Source organism: Cyprinodon variegatus, unplaced genomic scaffold (genome assembly GCF_000732505.1).
Source record: "Cyprinodon variegatus isolate N-32 unplaced genomic scaffold, C_variegatus-1.0 Scaffold2047, whole genome shotgun sequence".
NCBI lineage: Eukaryota > Metazoa > Chordata > Actinopteri > Cyprinodontiformes > Cyprinodontidae > Cyprinodon > Cyprinodon variegatus.
This window is the reverse complement of record NW_015152500.1, coordinates 68,303-79,862: the sequence shown is the minus strand read 5'-3', so window position 1 is coordinate 79,862 and position 11,560 is coordinate 68,303. Positions and strand designations below refer to the sequence as shown.

The 11,560-nt window shown below is 35.8% G+C and overlaps 1 protein-coding gene across 1 annotated transcript; it reads left to right on the top strand.

Annotated features, from left to right (window-relative positions):
- Positions 1–154: 154 nt before the first annotated feature.
- LOC107105076 (calbindin-like) lies at positions 155–7,820 on the top strand. The gene is made up of 6 exons (XM_015405192.1): positions 155–780; positions 1,379–1,434; positions 1,529–1,568; positions 6,136–6,189; positions 7,132–7,203; positions 7,303–7,820. Exons 2-6 carry the CDS (start codon positions 1,385–1,387, stop codon positions 7,417–7,419), a joined length of 333 nt encoding a protein of 110 aa, XP_015260678.1. The 5' UTR covers positions 155–780; positions 1,379–1,384; the 3' UTR covers positions 7,420–7,820.
- The last annotated feature ends 3,740 nt before the right edge of the window (positions 7,821–11,560 follow it).

Here is an 11,560-nt window from a genome sequence, read left to right as displayed (position 1 = left end):
AAAAAAATAATTATTATTTTTTCTAGTTGTCCATTATGTGATTTTTGTAAATAGTATTTGCAGTTTTGTGGTCAATGCTAATTGAGCAGATCCAGGGGAGAACTTGGGAGGTAACCTTAAGAAGATTCAGAGAGAGTGTAGTTGGGAGACAGAGGGCTAGAGGTACCACATAGGTAAACACTTGATGAGAACTGGCAGCCAGATCCTCTTAACCTCCAGCTGATGAGCTTGATGAAATGCAGGTGTGCAAAGGAAGTCGATGAAAAGGAAAGGTCCACAGGTTGTCCAAAGGTACTGTTCCCTATCAGCAAGAAAATTCTGGGTTCAGTTCCCAGCTTTGGGTCTTTCTGTGTTCGGTTTTATGTTCTCCCCAGGAATCCAGCTTCCTCCAACAATCCATAAACATGACTGTTAGGGTTATAATTGTTTTTTCTCAATTGCCCTTGGATGGAAAGGTGTTTTTAAATCTATATCTCTGTCCTGCAATGGTAACCTGTCCAGGGTGTACCCCTCCTTTCGACCATACAGTGCTGGAGATAGGCAACAGCCTGGTGTGACCCTATTGGACCAGCAGTAGAAGATTGATGGATGGACATTTATTCTGTAGAAATTTACTTTTCATTGATTTCCAGCATCAATACAGGGAGCTGAAAATGTTTGCTGTTCTCTTATCGCTGATTTTGATTGTTTTTCTGTTCTGAGGGTTTTCTGTCAGACCTGCTAAAGAAGGCCAACAGAGATTATGATGACAAGAAGCTTAATGACTACACACAGACAATTGTGAGTACAAAATCTGCAGAAAAAATTACCTTACTAGCAAGGCTAGTAAGGTACTTGCCGTATGTTGACCTATGGTAGCGTGTTTCAACATGCTTCAGCATGCTCATAACTTAAACAAATATAATTCAGAACTTATCCAACATATGGAGCTTTTTTGCCAGATTTTTTGAACATCAGGCATATGCTGGTCTAAATCGTCACGGTGTGACAGGGTCTTTATAAAGAGGTATATAAATCATTTTGTTCTTTTCATATTAACCCCAAAGCTTCAGACTAAAACATTCAAGTTGTTCTTTTTAAAACTACCGTATATATTGACTATGAGGACTATGAGATTGTTTCTTAATGATGCCAGAATTACAAAGTGCAGTTAACAGCTTGTCAAGTGCATAATTTAGCATTATGTGAAGCTTTGAATATTCATAGCATTTGTTGCACATCGTGCACCTATAGTGCTGAGATGTCAATTTTGTTGCCAGCATTGTCAGTCGGCCATCTGTGAGTTGAGTAATCTCAACAGCTGTTGCTTTAGTGGATCATTTTGGCTTGTGATTTGTTTATGAACCACCTCTGATAATATCCTTTGTTTTTTCGGCAGTTGAAGATGTTTGACACGAATGGTGATGGTAAACTTGGACTCTCTGAGATGGCAAGGTGATTAACATTTTTATTTGTTGTTCTTATTTTAGTATTCCCTGAAGTGTTTTCCTGAGATTAACTCTAAGGAGTTTCTGTCTTTTAACCACAGGCTTCTACCAGTCCAGGAAAATTTTCTTATCAAGTTTCAGGTAACATTGCATGGTTAAAAAAAACCCTTAACATACTTTGTACTGTTTTATTTCAAAACAAAGGGCTTTGTGAGAGTATTTCTAATAAAACGGGAGCAATACAGTTTGTCCAAGTGCCATTGCTGTATTGTGACATCATCAGCGGTGGAAGGGCCCCGAGCAGATCTGGTACCTACAGTGGCACCATGTTGTGTGGAGTCTTTTCAGCATGGCCAGTAAAGCCGGTCAGAGTTAACAGAGTATGGATGCAGCTACATTTAGGGCAACCCTGAAGGAAAACCTGTTGTTGCTGCAGAAGTTCATCTTCCAGGACAGTGACTCAGGTTATGCACACACAATAAGAAAGATTACAACACGTGTTAGAAGGGCTAGATTGATTAAATCTAATTCATAACTGTGACATAAAGGCTTCCAACACTTTTAAGACCTCTTAAAAAATAATAGAAAAGTATTTTTTTCTCACTTTACAAATCTTGCCATTGTTTGTGTTTGTGGGACACCTCAAATCCGATTAAAATACAAACCAATTAAAGTAAAAAAAAATTGTGTTTTTTAACAGACTACAGACACATAGGGACACAACTGTGGCACTTTTTGACCACTGCTGCTAGTTTGGCTAACAGCAGCAAAACCTTCTGAATGATAGTATGTTTAGACATTTGTCTTAAAATATGTAAAAAAAAAAATATTTCCTAAAGATAAGCATTAATCTAAAAAGTAAAACAAATATAAAACTTAATGAAATTAGATGTGTTTTTAAATCTACCTTTACTGCCACCATGTCAGTCGTCAGCTGTTCCACTTAAATAAGCTGAAGTCTGTTTGTTTGGGCGTGCTAGATGCAGAATTTGTCCATCCTCAGCATTTCGTGTGTGGCACAAATCCTACTTAACAGTGGCCATGTTGAAGATTAAACTAGGTGGAAGCACAAAGTGTAGAAGCATCTTCAGGCTTTCATGTTGCAAATATAGAATTCAGTAATCCGTTGGCTTTAACATTGTGATTTTTATGTTACATTAAAGAGGGCGCAACATGTGTGAAGAAAAACATTTAGAGCACTAATAGTTCAAACCTAAATCTATTTTGACCCTTTCTTCATCCCTTTGCTGCATGCTGGTCAAATCTAATTTTTTTGAGTAGCTGGCCCTAAATTGCTCAAGCATAGGAGAAAAAAAATATTGAAGTGGAGGCAGTAATGGGACAGTGAGTTTTTCATGAATGCAAATAAGATTATGGGATGGGAATTGGCATTTTTAGGCCTCAATGTTTACACCTGGCTTTATAGGAAACCAAACCCCTGTGTTAAACCCAGTAGCTGTTGAGATATAGAAACAGAGTGAGGAGCTTTTTTCCTTACAGGAAGATTTCAGAGTAGAGATGCTGCTGCCCTGTATTTAGTGCAACAAGGTAAAAAATTTTCAGCATTCGATCAGGAGCTGTCTTGAATGCCTATGCTTGAAGCCTTTCCTGGTACTTCTTGCCTGGGGAGGACCCTAAAATAGAGCCTGAAACATCTGGTGGATTAGATATCCTAATAAACCTAAAAAGAAAAAATGTGCAGTTTGACCAAGGCAGGCACAGTGTACCTTTAAAAATATCATATACATGTGATAGGTACAAAATTAAAAGCAACATAAGCTGTACAATCAAAAGCAAAACTTTACTCATGTAACCCAGGTTCTTTGATAACAGAGAGAGATGTCTCACTATGAGAATCACCTTGGGTCTCCCCGTTGTACAGCACTTTGGTAATCCACTTCTCCAAAAGGGAAGATCCACCAAACCAACCTCAAATGATTCCTTCTTGAGCAGGATTCCAGATCTAGAACATCTAAAAAAGCAGAAAATCTGGATAACAGACCTGCCAAGCTATGTATATGGCCAAAACACGTCTGTAACATCAGTTTAGTAAATGTAGATGTTTCTTAATAGGTTTGCGCATTATCTTGGATTTGTTCTAAACCGCAGGCTTCAGCCTCAGCCAGTTTTCACTCATATTAAATAATTTATTCATAACTATAATTTCTAAATATGAAATCTTATAAAGAACGCTATTTATCTGTATTTATTCATTTTCCTTTTGTATTCTGCATCCAGCTACTGTTCTGGGTTGTTGAATTTATGTACTATGGAGTAGTGCCAGATGACCTCCTGATGAAGAGGGATGGCATGGGTCCAGCTGGTCAGTCTCTCGATTACTGAACCCTGTTCAGCACATAGATCAAAGAGCAATGCTCTAGATAGTCTGAATGGCTGATAGAATATTATGGGTCAGTAAATCCAGGTGATACGTTGTAACGTGTTGCCTCCCAATTCTCCCGTTTTAATGTTCTCCAGCAGAGCAGCATTCATCGCGCAACATTACATACAAGAGTTTCTCAGTAATTAAAATCTTTGCAGCAATCAGTGTAAACGCCTCACAACTTTGTTGAATCTGGTGATCACTGGGGTTGGGGGAGATGGGAGGGTGAGGAAACGTATAAATATTGCTCATTACCATTTTTTAATTATGTATTTAAGCAGTCGTCAGGATAGATCTCCAGTGCCAACACAAATCACACTGCAATATTGGATGCTTATGATAACATAAATCTAAGATGAATGTTTTATATAAAATTATACAGACGTTCTAAGGCAGTGGTTCCCAATCTTTTTTGACTTGTTTACCCCTTTGGGCATTTTATCTTACCATGGGTACCCCCCTCAACCAACAGTGGAATGTACAATAACTAATTATAAAATAAAGAGTATTTTATTTAATCTTTTCAATGTGAGCATTTAATTCTTTGGCACGTTATTCGTTAAAACTCAAATAAAACAATATAATTTTGTTGCCGGAAGCAAGTAAGAAATCAAAATAAATACAATATAAAATCATACTATAAATCTACCTTTATAAAACTAGAGCTGCTCTGAGTAACTCCCCTAAAATCACATTTAAACTCGGAACAAAATACAAAAAAGAATAGTCAGACTGACATTTCTTTTACATTTATTTCATTATCCGTGACACCTGAACTTGTTTTGATAAGCTCAGGTGTGGAATAACAGCTGATCTGAGGCAGTTCTCTATATCCAGTCTGTCCCTCTGCTTGGTTTTGATGTGTGTCAAAGCTGAAGGTGAAATCAAAGAACTTACTTTTTGGTTGAAAAAGGGGTTTTTATTTTTCAGATGGGACTTCACAAAGCAGAACAGATCCAAACCATCCAAACTATTTTATTTTATTACTTAAGAAATAAAATATTTCCATGTACCCCTTGCAATGCAATCGCGGAATCACTGTTCTAAGAGTTCTAATCTGGCTTAAATTCTCCATCTCCCCACTTGTGTCGCCGTTTTCCCTTTTCCTCTAAAATATGTTTCAAGTATTTACAAGTTTTAAGCCTTGTTTTTTGCCAACACAAGCAAATAATCAGAGCCCTGATCATTTGACTCAGGTGTGTTGAAGCAGAGATGCATCTTAAAGTTGACACCTGTTCTAGTGTAAGCCTGGCTTCCCAGAGTGGACCCAGACATTACCAAGGAGAATCTAATGATCTAATTCTGTAATAAAGACCTTGGATTAGAGACCAGAATTTTGTTGCAATAAAAACAGCACCGATAATTGTTATATCCTGCAGCAATGTTGACTAGGGAGCAGTCAAATTTCAGTATACCATTTCCATAGTCTGGTGTTGATATAAGATTATATTGTCTTTAAGCCAAATAACAAGAAAATGAGCTGCAAAGAGTGCAGGAAATCATAAAATATGGAAAAAGCAGCGGATAGTTTGAAAGCAGCTTGCGAGACAGGATTTAGCTTTGACCAATCAGATCCTGTTGGTGTAACCTCAAAAAGTGCATTACAATCCATACTGTCAATCAGTATCAAAATCAAAGATTTCTCATGTCTATAACTAAAGTTTCGAATTTTTATAAAAAAAAATGTTTATATATATATATATATGTGTGTATGTCAATTTGTATTTGTGCTTACACCTATATTCTAACAGTCACTTAATTACTTTGATAAAACCAAAAAATGCTCATTTTGTTTTTGTTTTGGCATCACAGCAGATCCTTTTTTGTGTAATGTATTTAGCTGTGCACCCTTTATCACACTGCTATAATAAGATGATTTCTACTGAGCAGCTTCAAGCCTATGTTTCAGCTCACAGTTTATCTACACTGCTTATCCATACATTGTTGGATTATTATGACATTATAATAATGGCTGCTTAAAAAAACAGAGACAGGCCTTAAGCTTATTTCAATGTAGTTTTTGTTTGTTATTAACATCATTTGGATTCTTTTAAGGGTTTAAAAAATTGCAGCACAGTCACATTTTGTAAATCTACAAATGTCTTGCCCTATTTGTTCCAGTTTAAATATACTGGCCTGTAAGAGCAGATCAACAGTTTCTCCTGACCAAGGATTAGTCAGTCTGATGAGGATTAACTGAACTCTAGTCCCTGTTATCATAATCTGCATGGATTATGATCTGTGGTTTATCTGGGGCTTTTACTGCTCTCGAGAAATGTGCATTGGTTTCTAATATTCTCACTTTCTCTCACTTTTATGCTACAGGGTATCAGACTCACTGTTAAAGAATTCGACTCGCTCTTCACCTTCTATGATAAGGTTAGACATGTCTTTCTGTGTATAAATGTGGAAGGTACCCAAACTAAAATCCGTAGCTATTGTTGTGGGTTTTTTATGCTGTGTAACCAGCCAGACATCTTTAAAATGGACATCTGTTCACTCTGTACATGTTGTTACATGGTGGGGGTGGTGGAAAACAGATGATCAAGTCATATGGATGCATCCTCCAGAGAGCGGCTCATGTCAATCTGTCTAATGTAACTCCAGCTAACAGAAATCTAATGCAAATGTTGACTAAATGACAGCAGCAGACTAAGTGTACTTGGCTAAATGACGCCATTGTCAGTCCCATTTTGATATTCCTGAAAAGGATTGCAGATTTTTTGTGTTACTTAGCAACATATTTCCATGTATTTTTAATACTAACACATTTTTTTCTTGTAGCTTTAATAAACACTCACATTTAGAAATCATAAATTAAGATCATTTTAAAGATTAAAAGCAAGTGAATTAACAATTACTTAAATAGGCTAAAATTTATTCAACACAAGACTTGAAATAGATGCATCAGAAGAAAAATGTATATATCGATGATTCGCTAAATTTTTTAATATTTAAACACCAAACTGTATGAATATTATTGGAAATTATATAGGTATTAATATGCCATTCATTCATTTTATCAATCCTGTCACTTATTAAATTGGCACAATTTAAGATGTATTTATAGCTTTCAAAAATGTATATAATATCTCACTAAATTCTCGATAAACCAAATGAAGGCAACCACTCCTTCATTCCTTTCTGCAAATACCAGGCTTGTTATACTGACTTGTATACTTGTTATAGTGATGACTCAGCTGAAATCCAATTTAGAGTAGTGCTGTTGTGAGGACTCTACATTAGTCATGTTAAAAGCTGGGGGAAAAACTCTTTCTCCTATGGATAATGTCGTATCTGTTGTATTTCCTTTATAATAAGGATGGCAATGGCTATATTGATGAACAGGAGCTGGATGCTCTGCTGAAGGACCTCTGTGACAAGAACAAAATGGTAATGAATCCTTAACTCATTGATTAATACATTCAGAATATCTGCTTGTTAAATATAGCAGAAATGGTGATTCTGTATGGCTGTGTCCTTTCCTAACAGGACTTGGACTCGACCGGCCTGGTGGACTACAAGAAGAGCATCATGGCTCTGTCTGACGGAGGGAAACTGTACCGCACTGAGATGGAGATTGTCCTGTGCCGGGACTCCACACTGTGACCTACCTGTCTGCCTTCTGCCTGCTTGGGACCCTCCTGTCTTCCTACACTGCTTCCTCCTTCCTACCTCTCAATGTAACCTGGTGCATGTGTGACCTCCGGCCAAAACACTTAGAGCAAAGACAACGGTGCACCTGAAAGCACAGAAAATACCCGCTGACCTTGCTGTTTTAGATGTTTCTTTTCTTATAAAATATAAAGCTAAGTATTAAGATTCTAATGGTAACTGAATATTATTGTGCAATTTGCTTTGTATTTTTAAGTTATTAAAAATGTTCTCTGTAGATGTAGGAATATATATTTATTCTGTAGCATTTCCTTGTTTTGTTTATTTTTGTTGAATTTGTTATAATGTTCTAGTTTTATTTCAGGAGGCTGGTACTGTTCTATAGAAATATAAATTTGGAGAAAAAAAAATAAACTGAACGGAAATATAAAAGCTGCTCCAATAAGTGTTTTTGTCTGTTTCTCTTAAACACTCAGCTCTGGGTCCAGTGAGTCCAAAGATAGCATTATGTCAGGTCCACAGAATGTGAGTGTTTCCCTGTACTCTGAAGTTCCCTCACTGTCTCATCTCCTGCAAACAGAAAGTGTGTTGTAGAAGAAGCTTGTACGAATCAATTTTTTATGGTCTTAGGGGTACTGAGTGACTTTTTCAGGACCATTTGAGAGAAGGCAAGCAAAATAGGAGCTGCAGGATCAAATCGTACCTAATTTCCCTGAAAAAGGTCTGTCATGACACAGCATGAAGAACAACTAGAGCTTTAGGCTGCAACTATCCAAAATAGATCAATAAAAACAATAGAGTCAATAAGGCTTAACACAAAGGCTTTATATAAGTGAAAGCAATGAAGTGTAGACAAAAAGGTTTTTCCTCTGAATTTAACCCCCATGTGAGTGCAAGGCCATCTAATGTCCATCAATTAATTACCAGCACATTCATATTTAATTAAACTGACAAAGTGGAATCACACCACCTTTCTCATGCCATTTCTGCAACTGCACACATGATCACTAAATCCTCACTGCAAATGTCCAACTTTGCACACACCTGGGCCTGCATACACACACACACACATACATATATAAAATCCTATTGATATACAGGGGAACACACAGGGACGGTATGACTGCAGACCAAGCTGTGAGCTGCTGACAAGGGAAAAGAGAGTTATCTCTGCTCTGATTCCTTCACACACATCAGTCCCTCTCAGACTGGAGGAATAAGGCAAGCAGATGAGTTCACTTTATGCACAGCTGCACAGTATTGCAGAAATAGCCTCTATTCTTCTGCAGTGAAAAGTTAGAACTTGATTTGCAGCTGAAGGTAAAGGTTACGTTTAAAGTGCAATTTTCAGTAAATATAGTCTCGGTGTTTCATTTATCAAACTTAATTGGACTTGTCCTGGTTGAAGCTTGGTTGAACAAAGATGGTTAGAATAACAAGAACTATAGGGATTCTATTTAATGTTATGGAGAATCTTTATTTGAGAATTTTTAACACCTTTTCGATTATTTGGATTTCTATTGTATAAAACTCCAAATCTAATCATCAAAACCAATACAGATCTAGATTAAAATTTCCAACCATAGATTTTCATTATCAGTCCTGTCATCTGCAGAAATAGGTGACTCTGCAGTCATTGGGTGCATCAAAGATGGACAAGAAGCTGGGTAAACGAAGCTGGTGAGCCACTTTGTGGAAACAATCATCTAATCCTGAATAAAACTGCATAATGGACAGCCTAAGGGTTGCAATGATTCATCACTGATGTATGGCTCATAATTGTATTCAATAACGGTGATATATTTTTGATATTTCCGTCCACATTACAATCTATATGGCTAGAGCATTTGTCACTGACTGGAGTTTCTGACTTTTTGTAGTGTTATGTAATTTGCTTTTGCTTTTTAAAATCAAATATTTCTAAAATGTAATATTGGAACAGCTCTGAAAACATGTTAAAATAATTGCCATAAGGTTCTATAGGAATCTGCTGTGGGTTTTGTTTGCAGTCTTTCTGATGCTTTTATGTTTTTATACAGTATATCAATATTGAAATTATACAGTAAATTAAAAAAAACCTGAAATTAATATATTGTCATTTAAGTTATGTCTAAATTGTCCAGCCCTAGCACAGTCGTAAGTATGCGCTCCAAAACACTATTGAGCACCAACACAATGTCTTCAGTCAGAGGCTTTACCAGATCAATAGCAAGACAGAGCGCTACAGATTGTCTTTCCTGTCTACAGTTATTAACTTATATAAAAACTTACTGGAGAAAAAAAACTATGAGTTACAACAGCATTTAATGTCCCTTTAGGATCAATCCATCATTTTTGGGAATATATTTTGGCATTTCATTTTAACAAGATAAGTCAGAATACATGCAGTTTTAAGGTAAAGATGAGCTTGTTTTCACATCCTGCTGCCTCCTTTCTATTCTTTCACGGGGGGTCTGGTGGGTAAATCTATATCTTCTGTGCACAGATTCAGGGCTGACATGTGAGTCAAGGTCGGGTGTCTGTTTATTGCCTTGTTGGTGTGCCAGAAGATGCAGTTTTTATCTAGAGATTGAGAAAAGTGTTTCATGCACTGCCAGTCTCTACAGTTTGAGAAACCATGCTTACTTCCTCTAAGTAATTTACTTTGAATTTTTTTTCTTGTAGCTATATCAGACATTGTTAATCACAAGTTAAAAAATCATGTTTTATCCAGCAAATAGTTTTATTACTAAAGATAACAGACACATTTTCTTTTGCACTGAGAAAAAATGTTTGACCTCTTATAGGTGTCTTTTTTGTGCTTTTGTTTCATTTCCATCTTTCAGATAATCAAACAAATAGATTACAGCATGCAACTGTATAATTTTGTAGTTTTTGGATTAGTTTACCTACTATAACATAAGAGATAAAAGCTATTCAGACCAAACTGGCCTTACATGATAAAGTTGTTGTCTGATTTCCTAAATCACTTTTTATCTGATTAACCACATTGTTTCACATAATAACAAGAACCCATTTTTTCAGCTGGACTCTCATTTTATTCATATTTTTAAAGAAAAATAATCATTTTATTTTATCATTTGTAACATTTAAATGTTACAAAAAAGCAGAAAACAAATTTTTTTTGCAGAGCTCCTATTTGGAGGGTTATTTTTTAATTGCAGGATCCAGAAATAATCCATTTTGGTCACCTTGGTGCTTAAATATTTAAACATTTTAATTTGCTATTATTGATTTATATACCAAAACAGTGCTTAAAATTAGGACTTCCTAAACAAGGACAGCTATATTTCAGTGACTAAGAACTTAAATTACATCAGATTTATATATTCATATTAGATATATATATATTAGATATATTAATATAATTTATTTTGATCTATAGTTATACATATTTTGTATTTTATTTTGTGTATCTGAAGCATGTAACTAAAGTAATTTCCCTCTGGGATTATTAAAGTATGTCTGCGTCTGAGATTTACTGTGTAACATTGCCCTCTAGTGGAGTCTCGTGAAACTAAACGAGTATGCCTGAGGTAAAGGTCAAAGGTTATTAGGGTATGTTATTTTTCTCATGAAATACATTAATGAATGAATATAGCTATATGTGTGTTCATTGGGTTTTCAGATGAAGTCTTACAGAAAAAGACACAAGGAGAGGAGGTCATGTGGTGGTTTTCACAATAACATATTTTAATGCGATCTCTTAGAAACCCTGAGGGCCAAAATATGTCATGAAATACATAAATGTGAATTTCCCCATGAAACAATCAAATGTACCATGAAATAAACAGATGTCAAATGTATTCATAAACCTGTCTCTAATGTATGATTCAAATATTAAATATATCTTTAAGTTTTGTGTGTGTGTGTGTGTTTTTTCATACGATAATTAAATTCATTTCAATTTATTTATATAGCGGCAATTCACAACACATGTCAACTCAAGGCACTTTACAGTTCACCAGATCATACAGTAAAATTGATTCAAAGTTTTCTATCTAATGAAAACCAGTTGATTGCATCGACTCACTGACTCGAAGCATGCTTGTAACTGTGGAGAGGGAGAACTCCCTTTTAACAGAAAGAAACCTACTGCAGAACCAGACTCAGTATGAGTGGCCATCTGCAAAGG

Excerpts from the sequence above, each read along its gene's own strand:
- LOC107105076 (XM_015405192.1), top strand. The coding sequence starts at position 1,385 with ATGTTTGACACGAATGGTGATGGTAAACTTGGACTCTCTGAGATGGCA. Across the intron at positions 1,435-1,528 it reads GGACTCTCTGAGATGGCAAG|GCTTCTACCAGTCCAGGAAA; the intron begins GTGATTAACATT and ends TTTTAACCACAG. Across the intron at positions 7,204-7,302 it reads TCTGTGACAAGAACAAAATG|GACTTGGACTCGACCGGCCT; the intron begins GTAATGAATCCT and ends CTTTCCTAACAG.